Genomic DNA, 21,114 nt, shown 5'->3' with positions numbered 1-21,114 from the left:
AAAGCTGAGGGTTTTCTCAGGACACTGTAGGAAGAAGAGAGACAGCACCTCAGTTTTGCCTGAATATTTCCTAGCTTTCTTCCCAGTGGTTTATTCCTGACAGTTCTGATACCTCTTCATGGTTTCATTCCTCCTTGTATTCTGTCAATTTTGTAAGCTGTTGCTTTGTATTTGTTAGAGAAACTAGGTGAGACAAAACTATTTGTCAGAGAAACTAGGTGGTGTACAGGGCAGAAGCTCTCATGATTTCCTAGGGTTATTGGAGGTCAGGTGCTTCACATGGGAAATTCATACTATTTCATTTCCCTGCTTGTTACTGAAATGTGGTGCATGATCATGTTTGCAAGTGAAGGCAGTGTATTAAAGTCTTAGTGACTGAGAAGAGTAAAATGTACAATTTTGTGTTCTCTTCATAAATTTGAAAAGTGTTTCTCTCAAATTTAAAATGCATTAATGTGCTCTCAGGTTGTTTTTAGCCATTAAAATATCTGTCATTTGCTGTATTTAAAAATTTCAGGTGGAAAAACCTTGCAATGGTGGTCAAGATTTACTTGTTTATCCAGCTAAGAGAAAGCAGCTTTTGAGAAGTGAACTGAATGCTGAAAAAGTGCCACCATCCCCACTACCTGCTCCAAAACAAATACCACCACTCAAAGGGTGTCCAACAGTTATGCCAGGAGACTTTAAAGAGAAAGTTGAGGAGCTGCTGGTGAAATACTCAAGTGGTCTTTGGGCCAGCGCACTCCCCAAAGCATTTGAGGACATGTACAAAGTGAAATTACCTGAGGATGCCTTAAAAAATCTTGCCTCGCTTTCCGATGTATGCACCATAGACTACATTTCTGGAAACCCTCAGAAGGCCATTCTCTATGCTAAACTTCCACCACCCACTGACAAAATCCTAAAGGATTTAAAGGATGCAGAGCAAGCACATGGAGATTATGATGTCAAGTCTGTGATTGAACAAGAATATTTGCAGATAGAAAAAAACATTACCAAAAGTACCGATACCTTTATGGAGACTGTAACAATTCCTCCGTTAATCATTCCAACTGAGGCATCCCCATCTGTACTGGTGGTTGAACTGAGCAACACAAATGAAGTGGTTATCAGGCAAGTTTTATTTTCTAATTCTTTAGAATCCTAGTGTACTGTTGCTACTTGGCTATTCTTCATATAGATGCTGGTTGAGGAAGAATAATATATTTTTAGTTCTATAGAGTTATATTGAAGTATAATGTTTAAAATAACTATTTTTGCGAGAAAAGATTTCTTACAGTTTTAAAAATTGAAATGATGATATGGTCTGAACATGAAAATAATCTATGTCAAAAGCATAATGGTAACTATATAAGTCAAAAGCAATACCTAGTCCGTAGAAAGAGCAATCACCCACTAGGTAGGTAATACTGTTTAATCTGGGATTACGTAGTGTTTCCTAAAAGTCAGAATAGCTAAGCACCGCCTTCTAGTGTAATGCATCAGATTAGCCCTCTGGTTTCTCGAGCCTTTTGATATCATTGCCTGGGAGAAGGAATTATTGCCTAAGTAGCTAATGATAACTGGAATTCCAAAAAACAGTTCGGTTCAGGCACTTGATGTGGACTTTTGGAGGAAATGTAGAATACATAGAAAATGTTGAAAGACTATAATTTGCTGTTTCTGACTTGGGATGAAGAATGGTAACCACTGTAGCTGGATCTCTGGAGGCAGCAGCCCAAGGTGTGGCTGTGGCTGGAGCAGAACAGAATCCAGGCTCCTTCACCCAAAATGTCCCTGTGCGTTGGACTCTTACTCTTCCCAAGGATCATAGCTGAGCTGAGAAGATCCAATGAAAGGCCACAAAAAATAATCAAAGTCCTATACAGCAAACCTACTGAAGCTTTTCTGTTTGAACAAACTAAGTCTGATGATGAAGTGAGAATCAAGTATCTTAGGATGTTCAAATAGAACATGTAGGAGCTTTGTTGAGGTCCTTTTTATAGAGGGGTGGTAAGTGTATAGAGCTTTTATTCTAAGATGTGGTATGGCCTGAAGATAGGAATAGCTTGCTGAGGGTTAGGGTTCCTACTGTGGGTCACTAATAAACTGAGGTAAAGGAAGGATGTTGAGGAGCACATTGCTAACTTTTACCATTTGACATTATAAAGAAAATCTAAATCTGCTTCCTTGGCAGGATCCTTTGGTATCTGTTACCAGTAGTCATTGGTGCCACTTTCAGAGAGCCAAGCACCCAGCACTGGACTGGATGAATCATGTGATTTCTTACGTTCTTCCCAAGATCTGGCAAGAATCTGGATCAGTTCCAGGGCTTCAATAGGATGGGGGTTCAATCTACTCCAGGATGATTAGGTCCAGGGTCCTCAGGTTATCTAGATCCCTTTTTCAGTATAAGTTAGAATCCCAGAGCCGGCATTCTACGTGTTCATTAGGGTGGCTGGCAACCAGCAAGCATGATGGGTAATGTCTGCCCTTAGGTTGACCCTAGGTCATTAGTGTCTCCCCACCACCCTGACCCCAGCAGGCTGAGCCCTATTCTACATCCACACCTTTACCCAGGCAGTAGACTCTGGAAACTAGTAGGCTTGTGACTCATAAAAGTTACAGGGAGGTGCCGTGGCAGGACCCTTAGGTCAAGTATGGGAATCTGTTGTCTCCAGTCTAAAAATTAACTTTGTAAAACTTTGTATTTATGGCATATCTAAATTGGCCTGCATATCATTCTTTGTTCACTTGCTCAGGTAATTTGGGGATAATGTATGACCTTATTCTTGCCACTACCCACTCTTATACCAACTGTCATATTACCTCCTTACCCCGCCCAGGCATCGTTCTCTGTTGGTGGCTACAGAGAGCAGAAGCTGCCTGCAGATCTCATGCTGCTTCTCACCACCTCCCTCCTCCCTGGCAGGAGCCCATGCTATGCAGACTACCAGACCACAGGTTACAGCCTAGGCCTCTGCCAGTTGAGCTCCCAGGACTGTAGCAGCGCTACCAGGAGGCCCCATGAGACTCCAGGTCCCAAGGAAATGGGCACTTGAGCAGAGCTGCAGATCTACTAGGAGACTCCAGAGCCAAGAGTGCAGCTGTATTCCAGGCAGTACCCTAACATTTGTAAAGCTCAGTAACCTTAAATGATAGAGTATGGCAAAGCTTTTACAGCTGTTTCTGGAGTGAATAATATGCATGTCATATTTTGTTTTAAAATAGCCATTGCCTCCAAAAGAGGCATTATTTCCACATTGTGTAGGGCTTTTAAAAGCTTTTTTTCCTCTAGTAACAAATAGGTTGACTCTGGTTTCTTCTGTCCTGCTGATAGTTACCAAAAATACAGGAAGATACTCCTAAAAGGAATAGTTTCTGAAAGCTGTATAGGACCACTTGAGCCCTGAGTAGAAGCTAGAACAGTTCAAAGAGCAATGTTCTTGTGGCATATCCCCCATCTTGCTGGCCAGGTGATTCTGGTGCTGGTACAGCATAGACTTCAAACTCAAAAGGCTTCATCCCATGGCTGAGATAGCTCCTGTTAAAGGAGCCAGGTTTGATTTGCCAGGTTTTCCATCCTGAAAGGAGGCCTTTGTTGGAATCATCTCTGAAGACTAAAGGACAAGGAAGCAGCAGCCTATTTATGGCAGAAAGCAAAACAGTATGTTTTGATAACATAAACTAGGACAAGGTGATTGCAGTTGTCAACAGCCGAAAATTGTAGAAAGGGGATAGAAGAGTATCCTGGAAAAAAACATTTCTTAAAAAGCATGCAACTTAAAGAGGCATTTATCTAGAACATGTCATCTCTTTAAGGGTATCAAAACCCAACATTTTGTTGTAATTTGTTCAAATTTGTTCAGTAAGTTGGAGGGATGGGTTGTCACATGGTTCTGTCTATTGTTTTCAAGGGTTTGTTTTTCTCTAGGAGGAGTCAGATTTCATTGGTTTTCAGAGATTGAGACTTGTTCAGACCCAGCCTTAGTTAAGGCAGAACTATCAACTACATTCTCTTCTCAGAAATCTACACACATCTGCAGCAGCCTGAGTCAAAATCTCAGGTTGACTCTTGCTCATCTGGCTTCCACTGGTGTCTTCCTTTCCACTTCCTCCCTTTCCTTCCCTTGAGTCTTCTCTCAACCTGGTCCTCCCTGACTGCTTACTGTTATATCCTCTAGTTCTCTGGATTGTTGTTGAGCATTTGCTCTGTTGTGTGGTGTGTTGGACCTTGGTCTTTTTTGTGAGCTCCACAGTATTGTATTCTCCTTTTTCAAGGTACAATTGTTGGGCTTCCCTGGTGGAGCAGTGGTTGAGAGTCCGCTTGCCGATGCAGGGGACGCGGGTACATGCCCCGGTCCGGGAAGATCCCACATGCTGCGGAGCGGCTGGGCCCGTGAGCCATGGCCACTGGGCCTGCGCGTCCGGAGCCTGTGCTCCGTGACGGGAGAGGCCATGGCAGTGAGAGACCCGCGCACCGCAAAAAAAAAAAAAAATATATATATATATAATTGTTTACTAACTCCATGTTCTCCTCCCTGTCAGTGTAAGCAAGTCTGAGCCTGGAACCAAAGATGACTGTAGAAAAACAGAGTAATATTAATGAATTCCTGTAGCTTTCCTTCTTCCAGCTTGCTTCATTTGTGTTCTCTTCCTTTAATTTAGGTATGTGGGCAGAGACTATTCTGCTGCTCAGGAATTAATGGAAGATGAGATGAAGGAGTATTACAGTAAGAACTCGAAGGTCACACCAGTCCAGACTGTGCAGATTGGCCAGTTGCTGGCTGTAAATGCTGAGGAGGATGCCTGGTTACGGGCACAGGTCACCTCAACAGAAGGGAACAAAATAAAGGCAAGCATTATGAAGACAAACATTATTTTTCAGATGAAAATATTGCGTCTAATATTCTGTCCTCTCTAACTATATTTAGTTTTCCTCAGAAGTTGAAAAAATAGTATCTGTGAAAGATTATCTCTGTCAACTTTTAAGTCAGTGGTAGTTATATTATCTTAGAGTTTTAGTTTAAAAAAAAGAAAAAAAATTCTTCTCCATTGTTGTACCATAACCCATGATGTAAGCAGGAAAAAAATCTCTATTCCTATCCCCCAAGGTTATATAATGAATACTGATCAGAGCTCTGTGGGCTTCTTATCAAGGTCAATACTTTGGAGTGAGGGAAACCATACTGATTAGAGGAGATGGCATTCTTCTTTCACAGCCAGCTGAGGAGAAGCCCAGATAAGACTTGGGCCATGCCCCAAGTCTTGCCCTCTTGGTCATCTTGGACATCTTGGAAAGGTCAGAGGGCTCGTTCACCAGTCTCTTGCCTCAGAGGCTCTCATACTTCCAGACTTGACCACATTCGTGGTGATCATCCTCTGCACCATTGCCTCTTTTTTCCCTCAGCTCAGAGATCCAGAATCAGAACTCACTCACGAAGGCACAGTTTTGTCTAAATTTTGTAAGCAGGGTTAGCACATCTCAGAACCCTTAGCACTGCAGGGGACGGGAAGTCCAGGTGAACAAGACCCCAGTCAGTGTGGCCCCATCACTGCTTTGTGCTCAGTGAGAAACCTGAGTGGCCTCTAGTCGATAGGAGATAACTGCCCCAGACATTCCTAGCTAAACTTCAGTCTACTTGCTGACCGTTTCCCTGCCCTTAGGAAGTCCAATACAACTTAAGCTATTTGAAGACACAGGGATTGCTTATGAAGAGAAGAACCATACAAACCCCGGTGACATGTTAACAGTGCATCAGTGTTTATAATAAATGCTACAAATACTCCACAAGGATATCTCCTAGTCTGAGATCTATAAGGCAAAAATAACTTGGGCCTTCCCCTTCCTTCCTTACTTCTACTTTGGGAGTTTAAGCTCTGGAGTCAGTTAGACCTGAGTTTAAGTCCCAACTCTGCCACTTCTAGCTGTGTGGCCTTGGGAAAGTTATTTAACTTCTCTGATTCCTTACCTATAAAATCAGACACTATCATTATGCTAGTATCTGCCTGTTAAACTTTTCATTCATTTTTTTCCACTGTCCTAGGGCAGGAGACAAGACTGACAAGTCCTTGTTCTCAAGAAGCTTATATGCTAGTAAAAAAAGACAGATAATGAACAAGTATACAATAAATAAACAGGACAATTTAACAGCAGTGAAAGAAATAACCAGGGTGCTGTGATAGAAAATAAATTTGAAGGAAGGGATAAGCAGGAGATGTGATCTGGTTTATTTGCTTCAAAGATTGTTCCAGTGCCTGTGTGGGGCATGGATTGTAGTAGTGTAGAGAACATGGATTGTAGTAGTGTAGAGAAGGAAAGTAAGACTGACTAGTTGGCTGTTGCAGTAGCCAGCAACTTGTAACCTGAATTAGGGTAGAAACAGTGGAGACACAGGTAATGGGACGTATTCAGGATGGATTTGGAGGTAGAACTGACAGGACACTAATTCATCGGATGTGGAAGAGAAGAAAGGAGAAGATTCAGGATGGCTGCTGGGTTTGGGACTTGAGCAACCTGGTGGATACTGGTGCCATTTATTGAAACTGGGAAATCAGGGGAAAGAACCAATATATAGGAGAATCAAGAATTTTGTAGGACCTGTTAGGTTTGAGAAAAGCTATCAGATTTCACCTGGACAAGCCTGGAGCTCAGGGAGAAGTCAGGACTGGAGATGAAGCAGCAGGGTGGGAGGCATCAGTGTGTAGGTGCTACTTGAAGCCATGGGACTGGGTCAGATCTCCTTGAGGAAGAATCACCCATAGAGCAGAGAAGGGGACCCAGAACTAGGCTCTGAAACACTTCAGCATTTAGATGGTGGGTGTGAGAGGAGCAAAGAAGACTGTCAGAATGGCCAGAGAAGGAGGAAAACCAAGAAGGCAGTGTCACGGAAGCCAGAACAGGAAAGTACCTCGTAAAGGAGGAAGCAACCGGCTGTGTCATTGCTTCTGAGAGCTGTGAGCTGGTGTGAGGAATAAGTAGAGCAGCTTGGTGTGTTTTACGGTGGCAAGCTCTTAAGGCAGCAGTAGTTGTGGCAGTCCTGGCCTCATCTTGTTCCCCATATCCCATGAACCAGACAGAGATGAATTTTACCCTTTATTAGGAGAAACCCCAGCTACTTGGAAAGTCTTGTTTCTCTTGAATTTTACTGTGCCTGACAGCAAGAACAGGTTCCCTCCTTGCTTTCCACAGAGCTTGCTGAGTATGAGAAACAGGAACATGCGGTCACCCCCTCAGGTTGGTGCCAGTTTGGCCTGGCGCAAACCCACATCCCAGGGGTGTTTTCTGGTTATTACTCAGGTGGTGCTGTGAGACCTGTGGCCACTTGAGGGAGCCAGAGATCCAGGAATGAACTGGGGCCCGGTGCCACGATTATGAGCCTGCTTGTGCTGATCTCAGGGCCAAAGGACACAGGACAGAGGGTGGTGAGAGTCCAGCTGGACAGTCCATGGGCAGATGTTTTATGGGCCGCAGATGACATACAAATACATGGTATCGTGATTCAAAAGAAGAAAGAAAAGAAAACAAGCTCCAGACATTACAGAAACCCTTTGAAGATTTTAGAGCAGTATTCTTTAGTCTCTTAGTGCTAGGAGTACATTCGAAATTGCCCAGGAATCATGATTTCACATACTATGTCCTATTCACAGACACGTTGTCTCCATTTTAGACCTAGGAAGAGCAGAATCCAAATTGTGGGTGTTGATAGCTATTAAAGGACACAAAAAGCTGCGTGAATCCTGAGGCCTTTGGGAAGGAAAAGCAGGTGCTAATTAGGGGTTGGAGAAGTGGCTGGCTGTAGTGTGGGGACCCTGCCAGGGATCAAGGCCTCGGCGGGCACTGAGTCAAGATATGGACTCTAAGAGATGATCCTTTCCAACGTGGGATATACAGGCCCCACAGACACGGCTATCAGGTGGTCAGGGAAAGGTGTTAGTCATCTCTCTATTCTTTTCTTCCTTAGATTCTCTGATGGGGAGAATTTTTGTTTTGTATACTTACTGTCAGAATCTTGGTGCTCAGAAGCTGTGGACTTTATTTTACTGCAGAAAGTAAAACTCTGTATTACTTGGTATTTCTTTGCCATGCCTTTGCCCTGCGTTTTTGTGATTTGTTCTGTATTTGTAATAACCATCTGCTTTAATTAGAGAAGCATACTAAGTTTTCAACACTTTCCCTCTGATTCCTAGTTATCATTCTAAACCACAGCTTAATGTCTCTAGATTTATTTTTCTCCAAAAAGAAAAAGCCGTTGGTTATATAGTCCTTCTCAACTGAAGGTTTTATTAATACACTAAAAATAATATCCAGGCTCTCCATGATCTGTGATGGTGGTGAGGAAGTGCCATGCAAGTCTCTGTAAACACAGAGCTCTGTCCAGCAGACTGGGACCTTCTCCTGAATTGGATGAAGGCCTAACCCAGCTGCACAGCCCCCCAAAAACCCAGAATTACCTACCTTTACAGTGTAGGATTCCATGTTATCCAGCCATGGCATCATTGTTGTCATTGACAGAAAGCATCTCGGTCCCTGGAAGCATAACAGCTGAGAGCAAGCCGTCACAAGTGTTGCTCTGGGGATTTAGAATCTGATAAATACCACCAGTGTGATGCCTCCTCTAGAAATAAATAAGGATCTGCCTAAGGAAGCAGATCCTTAGTGGAGTTGTGTAAATCAAGAAAGAATAAGGTGATGTAGGCATTATGCCAGCAAGGAAAGGGCGGGGACAGTCAGGGCTGGCAGACCAGGTACGTGTGCTGCTGAGAAGCTGACAACAGAAGGCATCGGAGTTCAGCACTCTTCCCTCTTCTCCCCTTTGGCAAAGGCGCGGCGGAGGAGTGCGGCCTGGAAGTCAGGAGCCCTGGCACGCCTGGTCCCATTCCCAGCATTCCTCTTCCGGGCTAAGTCAGGGGCACCTCCCCTGGCATTTTCCAGGCAGTGGTGCCACTTCACATGCCGATTATGGGGTAAAATGAAGCCAGTTCAATGCATCAAGTGATTTTTTTTTTTTTTTTAAGAAACGAGGATAAAGAATTTTATTTGAACCTAAACGTTGTTGTTTCTGTTATCATTAGGTATGCTATGTTGACTATGGTTTTAGTGAAAATGTTGAAATGAGCAAAGCATACAAATTGAACCCGAAGTTCTGTTCACTGTCATTCCAAGCTACAAAGTGTAAGCTCGCAGGTAAAAGGAACTTTTTTTAAAGTGCTCTCCACTTTGACAAACGTATGGACCCCAAGCGGGGAAAGTTGGGGCCAGTGTGTGGGGGGGATGAGCTGGGAGATTGGGATTGACATATATACACTAATATGTATAAAATAGATAACTAATAAGAACCTGCTGTATTTCTCTTTGTAAGATTTGATCATTATAAAAATGTTATAATGTTTTAATATATTTTTGTTACGTTATATATAACATATAGCACATTTAAATTTATTATTAAAAAGCCTGTTGGACATCTGAGAGGGTTTGGTTGCTGTTGCCGTAACTGCCCTAGTAACAGCTGTTCGAGGCCCTGTATCGTGGGATACAGGATCAGTGTAAATCATGTTGTTCGACCTGTTGTAAAGTGACTCCCAGCTTCGTTCCCACTGAGATGGACTCCGTGGGTGCTGCTTGTTAGCAAGGAACACTCCCTCGTGCACTCAAGCACGAGTCCAGCTGTGGGTCATGTGCGGTCTCTGGCACTGTCACGTATCACTGTTCTTTTCTTTCCTCCTCAAGGAAGCGTAGAGAAATGCACATGTGTGAGAGTGACGTGTAGGGATGACCTGAAAGTATGGGGGGCACATGTTAATGATGAGGAAAGACATTGGAATATGTATGCCTCATGCAGGAGAGCCAGAGCTATATTCAGAAAACGATCAGAATTGTTTTCATGAAAATTAGACCTGTGAAGAAATGCCTCCTTCCCAGCAGGGATGTCTTTATGTCAGAGGAACTGGGTTTGGCTCTCTCTGTGAGATAAATCTAGAGTAATTTAAAAATACTGTTACAAACCTGTGGGAGTTAGTTTTGAAAAGAACATATCAAGAACATAGGAAAAATTTAGGATGCTGAAATGGAAGCTTTGATAAAAGCTATAGAGGTGTGTGTCTGGAGAACAGAATATGAAAAAGAGAAAGGTAGGTCAGAAAGAGTCTGTAAACTTTTGCTTACGGATTTAAAGGGGAAAAATATAGAAATAGACATTGTAGTACCATTGGGGAAATGATGCCCTAGTTTAATTAGTTTAATGGATTAACTTAGAGTTGTCATATTATGTTATATGAAATTACAATTTTCCAAGAATTTAAAGAATAATTAGACTGCAATAAAATTAACCTAATACCCACATTACATTAAACAGTATTTTACCTTTCTTTCATAAATCTGAAAGTTCTTTGGTATCCTCAGGGCCATGATGGTTTACTTAAAAAGAAAGAATGAAAGGGAGGGGGAAAGGTTGTCTAAATTTTCAATAAGTGCATGTTCATGCAAGAAATAATTGTGCATATTTAATTAGAAAATGAAAAAACCAAGGGTATATTTTTAGGAAGAGTGTTACAAATACATGAGTGACAGACATAATTGGCTGACAACTTCTTTACGTGTTAGTCTTTTTGTTTTAAATATGTGTTTGTAAGTAAAGTGAAGGCTGTTTCTCCTAAGGTAGAAATTCAGATTGATCGTCAACTTTTCTTCTTGTTTTAAGATTGCCCGCCTTCGTGTAATCATTCAAAAGGGCATTCATGTTATAATAAATATTTTTAAACCTAAGGGTGGATGGTATAAAGAAGATTGTATAACAAAGCTTCCCTATAAAATTTAAGAATTTTGTAGTAGATTCATAATTGTAATAAGTAGCCAAAACAAACACAATCTCTGCATCTTAAAATGATTCTTCTAATTAAGTAGAAATTTAAATATTCAATATTTTTCAGGGTTGGAAGTTCTAAGTGATGATCCTGATTTAGTGAAGGTGGTTGAATCTTTAACTTGTGGAAAGATCTTTGCAGTGGAAATACTTGACAAAACTGATATTCCACTGGTTGTTCTGTATGATACCTCAGGAGAAGATGACATCAACATCAATGCCACCTGCTTAAAGGCCAAATGTGACAAGTCACTAGAGGTTCACCTTCAGGTACCACTGTGACCACTGTTGTCTATTCACAAGTATCACAGGAAGGAAATTCACCAGAAAAGAACGTTGTACATTTTAGGCTAACACTAGATAGAGACAGATTACGTATGTATTGGAAAAAAAAAGGAAGGAAGGGAGCTAAAAGGAGGGGAAATGCCAAAATATAAATAGTAATTATTAAGAATTGGATTTTTGTTTTATTTTCCAGTTTCCACAATGAGCATATATTAATTTTATATGAAATTATTTTGCAAAGATAATAAAGGAGGATAATTCAAATGAAGGGAAAATTAGATCAGTGACGATGCTTATTAAATTGCTAGCTTTAACATTTTTTAAATGTGAAGAACATAGATGTCTGTACGAAAGGACACTTTTAAATAAATTATAGAGCAGCCACTCGAAAGAACAGGATGAGATGTTAAAAATGATCATTTTTAAGGCTTCATAGCAACATTGGGAAAATATTTGTTTTAATAAGTAGAACAATAGTAAATTGCCTTTATATTATGATTTGACTAAAAATGGCTAAAATTAAACCTTTACTGTGATTATAATTTTTAAAAGTTACTAAAAATTCCTGTGGCCCATGGACGTGAATTAGAAAGTAAACTGATAATGGGATTGATTTTGTGAGAGTTTTTTATTTTTATTTCTGTTAATGCTGCAAAAATATGTTTTATATAATAATTCTTTTTCTAAATTAATGGGGAGAAGATAAACCAGAGTTAAAGCAGAGCTAAAAATACTCTTAGCCTTTCAGACAGTAGAAAGTGGTAATAATATAATGTGTGTAAAATGTCTACTCTGTGCCTGACACAAATGATACCAGATATTCCTTTTGGAAAGAGTGGTATGCAAACTAGTTTTCCACATTTACGTTATGAATTTCATTCTATCTGTCCTCCAGCTTGCTTAGAAGATTGAAAAGCGCAGAAATGTTCAATGAGCTATTTAGATAGATACCCTTAGGTAGGTAAGAGCTGCACTCTGTTCTCACATCCTTGGTGTGTCCTTTGTTTCAGGTCGATGCCATGTACACAAATGTCAGAGTGACTAATATTTGCTCCGACGGCACACTCTACTGCCAGGTGCCTTGTAAGGGTTTGAACAAGCTCAACGACCTTCTGCATAAGATCGAGGAATACTTTCATTGTAAGGTATGGCCAAGCAGCATCCACCTCTAAGATGAGTCCTAACATTGCAAACAAGAGGAGTCACTAAATTGTACATGTGTAGTAAGTTTTGTATATTTTAAGGTAGACTCTCTAAAATAGAGGGTAAGTGCCCCAGACTTCAGAATTTAAAACAAAAATAAAAATCCCCACTAGTTTCTTCATGGTAAAATGAGGATAATAATAGTGAGTACCCACAGGATTGTTATGAGGACTAGTCACAAGGCTGCTTATTATTAGCACAGGGCCTGGCACATAGAAAGTGTGCAACAACCGGTAGATTTGTCATTCACAAGGTGCAGTTGATGAGCCTACAGTGCAGCTGCCTGTGACTGTCTGCTCGAGCAGCTGGCTCCTCTGCCTGGGCAAAGACGGAACCATGGAATTTAGAAGGAGAATAAAACTTCCGAGGCATCACTCTCCAACCTCTTTATGGTCCCTGAGAGAACCTGCGCCTTGGAAAATGTGGTTGTGCAGTTTACATTTATTAGTAATCTCTTTTCCCTTTAATTCTAGTATTATTTTCTGAATCAGGATCTGTAGGGGTTTTGTTTTAAGGTCCTAAAGGGATTTCCTTACCTCCATTTGGACATTATAGTTGTAATCCACAATATGCTGTGGTTTCCAAGTGACTAAACTCTGATGCCGCTTCATCTCTGACCCCCTCACCTGGAAGTGAACCCTTGCCTCTGACCTACAGAGCACCCCGAGTGCCTCATGACACTTGTATGCAACATTGTTTTAGCTGTTTGGGTATTTGTTTGCTTTACTAGAGTATAGGCTTCCTGAGGGCAGAGACTGAGCCTCCAGCTTCTGGTAAGTACCTAATTCATTTAGGTACTGTAGTAACTTATCTAGTGTCTTACATACAATAGGTATTCCAAAGTATTTGCTGAAGTGGATTAAACTTGTATTTAGACTACAGCCTAGAATCGAGACATTAGATCTATAGCTTTACCTCTTTCTGTTACAGATGTCTTAGCTTGTATCTCAAGGTCATTACTTAAGTTTGATTTGCTGATCTATCCTAGAGAAATCAGAGACATCCAGAGGGTGACTGTAGTTACTCATTTGCATGCATGTGCTTATAATCTATAATGGTGAAAAGCACTCTTGATAGTTCTTAGTGCCCTGGAAACTCAAGTGGAAGGAGACATTGCCTGTGGGGAGAGTAGAAACATTTACCCTGAAGGAAAGAGGCAATGGCAGGTCCCCCATTTCAAGCTACAGCAGAGGAGGAGGAGGAAAACATTGAACAACATTGAACTGGCACTGATATCCATATTTGTGTTGATAACGTTTCTTTTGTTTTGGATTAAAATCTTATCTTTGAATCTTGAATGTTAAAAGATGAAAAGAGGAGGCCTTATGAACTGCTAGCCTAACTGCTTCCCTTTCATACAGGCTGTTCATTTTATCGGATTCATCTTCCCTCTTTGTGTTTAACTGATGGTGCCTGAGCCTGGATGAATTATACTGACCTCCATGCTAACATTTTTAGACATTTTAACAATGCTGATTTATGAGCCATGTGCAAGGAAGAAGGGTAGATGGCTGCCACCAACATATGAGAAACAAGGCAGAAGCCCTACAACCCCTGTACATGTGGCGTCCACTGTAGCACACACCTTGCCGAAAGTCTGATCACATACGGGTGAAGCAGTTTGCCTGTGCCACAGCGGTGTTTTTCTCATGGTGTAGCAGTGTGCTCTTTGCTGAGAATAATAAGTGTCATGCGTTTCTGTTTTGCAGCACATGACCTCTGAGTACTTCGTTTCATTACCCTTCTGTGGGAAAATCTGCCTCTTCCATTGCAAAGGAAAATGGTTACGAGTAGAGGTAAAATCAGTCACTTGACTTTTTTTAAACTTAAGATAAAATATTTGAGACATATAAATGAGGTTTTTAAAAAATGGAGTAAGCATCCATATACTCATCACCAGTTTAAGAAATAAAACATGATACATAAAACCAATATACAGTTGATGCTCCCTGTCTGCAGCCCTTTCTTTTACTCCCACCCCTGGGGGAGCTACCAGCTGAATTTGGTGTTTCTCCTTCCTATTCACTGCTCTAGACTTTTACTATATTTGTGTCTATACACACATACTTTTACTATCTGTATATTTCAATATAGAGATATTTAAAATGTAGAAGTGAATAGTATATATAATATTTATAGTAAAAACATGAATAAAGTATAACTAAATGAATGAATGTCTTAAAAATTTACACATATTGTAAGATGTATTGATTCTTCTATAACATGCTTTTTCATTCATTATGTTTGTGATGTAATCTGTTTTCCCTGCTGTATGCTGTAACAGTGTACGAATATGCCAACATTATCACTCCATTCTTCTGACAATGGATATTTAGATTGTGTCGAATTTTTTGCTGTAAACAGCACTACCATGAACCTTCCTGTGCATATCTCCCAGGGTACATATGTAGGAGTGGAATTTCTGGGCATAGGGAATGCCTAATTGCTCTCCAGAGTCACCCCTCCCTCGAGGGGTAGCCCTTTGAGTGTTCTGGCTTCTTGGGGGCATCTCATGTCCTCCCTCACCTCTGCCCAGGATGGCTTGGGTTTCAGTGTTCACATATTCCTCTATTTCCAGGGCCTATAATTCCTCTATTTCCAGGGCCAAATAATTGTTTTATTTTCTTACAAGCTCAGTTATGAATTTGCAAGGAGGTTTGTTACATTTTGTCATAAATCTCTGTATGTTTTTCAAAGGTAGGTTTTGGATTTTTGTGGTTTCTTTCTTTTCTTCGTCTTCTTCTTCTTCTTCTTTTTTTTTTTTTTTTTTTGATATCTATTTTGCCCAGTTAGTAAAATTGCAAATCTGGGCTTGAATTTTTTTTTTTTCCACAGTGGTGCTTAACCTAGGTGCAAAGACCTCTGCTTACAGGGAGCGCCTGGACCCCTCCCCAACAACTGTATGCAAATTATGTGTGTGTGTGTGTGTATTATGTATTTTGGAGGGAAAGTATTCATAATTTTCTTAAGATTCTCAAAGAAACCAACCCTAAGTAAGAATCATTGCTTTATTGAGTTTTATTACTGCATAGCAGCATTGTGATAACTTAATTGTACTGATTTTCCCTTTATTTAAGTAAATCTTGGTCATGGCCACTTTAATGAAAGCATCAGTTTTGAAATAATTATTGTCAATGTGAATGTGTGTCAGAAAGTTGAGATCTGGACTAAGATTTGGGTGCTTAGCTATAAACTTCAAAACATGATTTGTTAAAAAGAACACGACATTATCTGAATTTTAAAGCTCTGTGCTGTTTAGTGTATAATATGTAAATGCACAAATACTTAATTTTTTAACCTTTTATTTTGAAGTAATTTCAGACTTTTAGAAAGTTGCAAAAATATTTTAAGGAGTTCCCATGTGCCCTTTACCCACCATCTCCAATTGTTAACGTCTTACATAACGATTATCAAAATCAGGAAATTAACATTGGTACAATATTATTAACTAATCTGCAGAACATACTGACATTTCCCAGGTTGTCCTCCATATGTCCTTTTTCTGGTCCAGGATCCCAAGATGTATTTAGTTGCCATGTCTTCTTAGTTTCCTCCAACCTGGCAGTTGCTCAGTCTTTGTTGTTTGTGGCCTCTTGAAGAGTAGCAGTGTTTTGTAGAGTGTCTCTCAAATTGAGTCTCTCCGTGTGTGGAATCAGGCTATGCCTTTTTGGCAAAAATACCTTCTCAGTGTGTGCTCAAATACTTTAGATTAATATCTAGTATTATTTGTATTACTATCAAGTTGTGTATTATCTACTTTTGAGGTAGCAAAAGTGTTCATTCTCTTAGTGATGCATAGAAAGTTAAGGAAAGAAAGATGATTAATGAAAAGCAGATCCTGTGTTTAAGTGATGTATTTGCTCTTGACATTGTAACTTGTCTAAACTTGTCTAAACTATAGTGCCTATACATTCTGAACTTATTCTGTAAGTCCAACCAACTTTATTCAGTGCAGTGGCCACTACTCTCCCTGTTTCCCTGTAGAAGTGGTCTGCATTCACTCTGCACCATCTTCCAGTCAGTCCTCAGTCACTGCCACATGACTTCTGCCCACACTCCATCACAGAGCCTGTTCTTGTGAACAGCGTCTTAATTTTGCAGTTGTATTAGTATCTTCCAGGTCTTGTCGTACCAGACCTCTTTGCTGCATCGAACAGTGTTGAAACTTGAAATTCTCTTCTCACTGGGCTACCATGTTATCAAATCCTAATTTTCCTCATGATAGTCTAATAATTCCTTCTCTTATTTTTCACCCAAACCTCCTTCCACCCCCACTTCTGAAATGTCAGTGTCCCTAAGTCCTGTCCAGGCTCATCACTCTTCTCGGCCTCTGCATCCTTCTAGGTAATCCTATCTCATAGTTTCAGGTACCGTTTTGGCCCTAATGACTCCCAAATTTGTTTTCCAGTCCTTGATGGGCTGCAGATTTGAGCAAAAAGCCAGCCTAATTGTCCATCTCACAAACTCTTTTAAGTTCTACATGTCTGAAACCAAAATTATCTTTTCCCATCCTTACCTTTCTCCCTTATCTCTATTTTAGTGGTACCTCCATTCATGCAGCCATGCAGGCTGTTTCTTAAGAGTTATCTTTGACTCCTGCATCTTCCTCAGCCCCAAGTGCAACTAATCACTGAACACTGCTGATTTTACAACTTTGTTAATTCTTGCCTGGAACACCGCAGTACCACACCAACTGGTTCCTCTGCCTTCACTCCTGTCTTCCTCTAGTTGAGCTCCGTATCACTAAGAGTAGCAACCCAAAATGCAAATAATTATACATCCAACTTATGACGAGACTTACTGTTTCCATGACACTAAATGCTTTTTTAAATATGACTGATCTCATTTCATGTTCACAAAACCCTGTTATCCCTGTTCTTACTGATGAGGAAAGTCATCCAGCTAAAAAGTGGGAGAGCTGAGATTTAAAACCAAATCTATCTGATCCTAAAGCCCTCACCAGCAATTTTAGAAAGCTGACCATCTCATTCTTCTACTTAAGGCTTGACATTGGCTTCTCATCTACAGGGTAAAGTCTTAGTTCTTGAAGGCATGATATCTGCTTCTCTTAGACCTTGCCTTTGCCTGTCTCCCAGCCTCACCTCTTGCCTTGCCCGGTCTCTCATTTTATGCTCTAACGTAACCAAAATGCTTGTAGGCCCCACACGTAAGAAGTATGTGTGTGCCTTTGCCCATCCTCTCCCCTCTATTTGAAATGTCCAGATTCGCCCCTAACTGGACTCCTACCAACCTGGTTTACTCCCATTCATCATTTAAGGTGCAGCTCTGAAAGGACATAAATTTGTGAAATTTATGAAATTTCAGTTTGTGAAAAAGGAAATACAAATGCCCAGTAAATATGATTATTTCTTAAAGTAACAAATTTGTGTAAACAAATTTACACAACCTAAATTATCCAGCCAAAGTGATTTGATAGATAAGTCACAATGTATGTATATGATAGACTTAAATAACATTAAAATGACATAGAAGACAAATTACATGAAATATTTTTATGAGACTCTGAGTGGAAAGCAGTCAACTATGAAATAGTATCTACAAATATTTTGTAATTCTTGTAAATCTAATCTTTTGTGAATCATGGGTAAAAGACTAGAAGGATAATTGTAACCTATAGTAGATTACAAGTGATTTTTATATATTTAAGTATATAAATTTTCTACAGTGGAGGCATTTTACTAAAATAAGAAGAAAAAAAAGTAAATTTTTAAAGAAAAGTACCAATTCTAGGCATTCCCTCCTCCTGAAAGCTTGTCCTAACACCTGCTTCCTGCTGGGTCAGGTACCCACCCTCTGTGTTCTCACAGTACCCCAAGCGCAACTTCATTATTGCCTTTACTACATTATAGTATGGTTATGTATTTGTGTCGTCTCTCATGGCACTAGGAGCTCTTTGAGAAGGAGAAGTATATCTTTGCAGCCTAGTTATGCCTGGATATAACAAGCATTCAACAGATACCATCCATACCAATATATATGTTCAGTATGTATGTTTGAATAAACAAATACACTTTAAAATATTCCTCCATGGGACTGTTTGTGTTTATCATGTCTTAGATTTAAAAATTTATGCTATTATATTAATCAAGCATTCTCTCGGGCAGTAGAAAAAGGCTTCACTTCTGGCGAATCTGACTTCCAAGACGAAAGTGGCCCAGTTCTCAACAGTCATCATACCGAAGGCACCACCACACTTAGGTAGCAGTTAGTGCAGTTGTAGGCGTGAGATCTCAGCCCAGATAACCGCCTCCATGGGGCTATATTTGGCCACTGTAAATATTTAACAATGGCAAGTGTCACAATGGCATTTTAGGGGCATATTAGGGGAGATTGTGGCATTTAAAGGTGCATCCAGAATCTTACATTGTGTTCTTGCCATTTGGCCACAGGTAGGTAATTATTGCTTTGATTCAGTGTGTAACTTACCCATTTTTTTTTAAACATCTTTATTGGAGTATAATTGCTTTACAATGGTGTGTTAGTTTCTGCTTTATAACAAAGTGAATCAGTTATACATATACATATATCCCCATATCTCTTCCCTATTGCATCTCCCTCCCTCCCACCCTCCCTCCCACCCTCCCTATCCCACCCTGCTAGGTGGTCACAAGGCACTGAGCTGATCTCCCTGTGTTATGCGGCTGCTTCCCACTAGCTATCTATTTTACGTTTGATAGTGTATATATGTCCATGCCACTCTCTCACTTTGTCCCAGCTTACCCTTCCCCCTCCCCGTATCCTCAAGTCCATTCTCTAGTAGGTCTGCATCTTTGTTCCCGTCTTGCCCCTAGGTTTTTCTGACCATTTTTTTTCTTTTTTCTTTCTTTTTTTTTAGATTCCATATATATGTGTTAGCATACAGTATTTGTTTTTCTCTCTCTGACTTACTTCACTCTGTATGACAGTCTCTAGGTCCATCCACCTCAGTACAAATAACTCAGTTTTGTTCCTTTTTATGGCTGAGTAATATTCCATTGTATATATGTGCCACATCTTCTTTATCCATTCATCTGTTGATGGACACTTAGGTTGCTTCCATGTCCTGGCTATTGTAAATAGTGCTGCAATGAACATTGGGGTGCATGTGTCTTTTTGAATTATGGTTTTCTCTGGGTATATGCCCAGTAGTGGGATTGCTGGGTCATATGGTAATTCTACTTTTAGTTCTTTAAGGAACCTCCATACTGTTCTCCATAGTGGCTGTATCAATTTACATTCCCACCAACAGTGCAAGAGGGTTCCCTTTTCTCCACACCCTCTCCAGCATTTATTGTTTGTAGATTTTTTGATGATGGCCATTCTGACCGGTGTGAGATGATATCTCATTGTAGTTTTGATTTGCATTTCTCTAATGATTAATGATGTTCCCATTTTTGACAAATGACACAAAGTATCATTGGGCTTTTTGACTAAGCTATAAAATACCAAAATGTGTCATGTTTTAACAATACATAGTATTGGGACCTCCCTGGTGGCGCAGTGGTTAAGAATTCGCCTGCCAATGCAGGGGACACGGGTTCAAGCCCTGGTCCAGGAAGATCCCACATGCCGCAGAGCGTCTAAGCCCGTGCACCACAACTACTGAGCCTGGGCTCTAGAACCCACAAGCTGCAACTACTGAGCCCGCACTCTAGAGCCCGCAAGCCACAACTACTTAGTGCGCACACCTAGAGCCCATGCTCCGCAACAAGAGAAGCCACCGCAATGAGATGCCCGCGCACCGCAACAAAGAGTAGCCCCCACTCGCCACAACTAGAGGAAGCCCGCCTGCAGCAACGAAGACCCAATGTAGCCAAAAATAAATTAGTTAATTTTAAAAAAAGACCAAGTTTAAATGTAAAAAACAAAAACACATAATATTTACCTACTACAAGTAAAATTCTGTCTCTGAATTCTCTCTATTATTTCCTCATTGCTAAGACACAGTAGTTTTTTTTTTCCTCACATCCTAATATTTTGGAGAACAGACTGTATCTTACGATCAGCAGTATATAATAATGTATCAAATTGTTTTACAATCATTAGTATCCTAGAATTGAAAACATAGTAATTATTACTATATTTATGAATTAACAGCAAGATGTTGAAATCAATTCTACTATAAAAATATCTATTTGGTAAATAAGTACATTTTAAAATAAGAGAAAATTCAATCAGCACTGATAGTTTTTGTTGCTTTTTATATGCATTTTAGAGCTGTACAAAATGTAATTGCACAGAAGCATTGTGGCCTTTTGGATATGCTAATAAATCAGCCAACACTTGTCTCATTGCAGATTACGAATGTTCACAGCAGCCGGGCTCTTGATGTTCAATTCCTGGACTCTGGCACTGTGACGTCTGTGAAAGTGTCCGAGCTCAGGGAAATTCCCCCTCGGTTTCTCCAAGAAATGATTGCAGTACCACCTCAGGTACTATATGTTACAAGCCTAGGAGATTGGCTGAAAGGGATTTGGATGTGTTCATAATCACATTGTGAGATGCTCTCTCAGTTTTTGATGATGATTGAGTTTAACAAAATTGGAAATGATCCAAATGGTGGCTCACGTAGACAAGAAGACCAGTGAGACTTACAGAATATTGTTTGATAAATGTTTGTTTTCAAGCATGTTGAGTCATCAGGCTATATTGTCCAGTTAGAGGTTCCACTTTAATAATTAGATGCCAGTGCTGGCTTCTACACGGTTTCAGGATATTATATGTAAATATTTACTTCCAGAGTTCTTAATTTAATTAGGTAACCATTCTCTTCGGATATATGTTT

The 21,114-nt window shown here is 40.2% G+C and overlaps 1 protein-coding gene across 1 annotated transcript in view; it reads left to right on the top strand.

The window, feature by feature from the left end:
• TDRD7 (tudor domain containing 7) overlaps positions 1-21,114 on the top strand; it is an 88,488-nt gene that overhangs the window by 55,190 nt on the left and 12,184 nt on the right. Inside the window, exons 7-13 of the mRNA XM_082842814.1 lie at positions 518-1,113; positions 4,648-4,834; positions 9,055-9,166; positions 10,909-11,111; positions 12,137-12,271; positions 14,039-14,125; positions 20,627-20,761. Coding sequence (XP_082698940.1) covers positions 518-1,113; positions 4,648-4,834; positions 9,055-9,166; positions 10,909-11,111; positions 12,137-12,271; positions 14,039-14,125; positions 20,627-20,761 — 1,455 coding nt within the window. The remainder of the gene's footprint in view (positions 1-517; positions 1,114-4,647; positions 4,835-9,054; positions 9,167-10,908; positions 11,112-12,136; positions 12,272-14,038; positions 14,126-20,626; positions 20,762-21,114) is intronic.

The sequence above is a fragment of the Leucopleurus acutus genome (assembly GCF_964270905.1).
Source record: "Leucopleurus acutus genome assembly, chromosome: 7".
Taxonomy (NCBI): domain Eukaryota; kingdom Metazoa; phylum Chordata; class Mammalia; order Artiodactyla; family Delphinidae; genus Leucopleurus; species Leucopleurus acutus.
The sequence above is the reverse complement of the archived record's forward strand: the minus strand, read 5'-3'. Positions and strand labels throughout refer to the sequence as shown.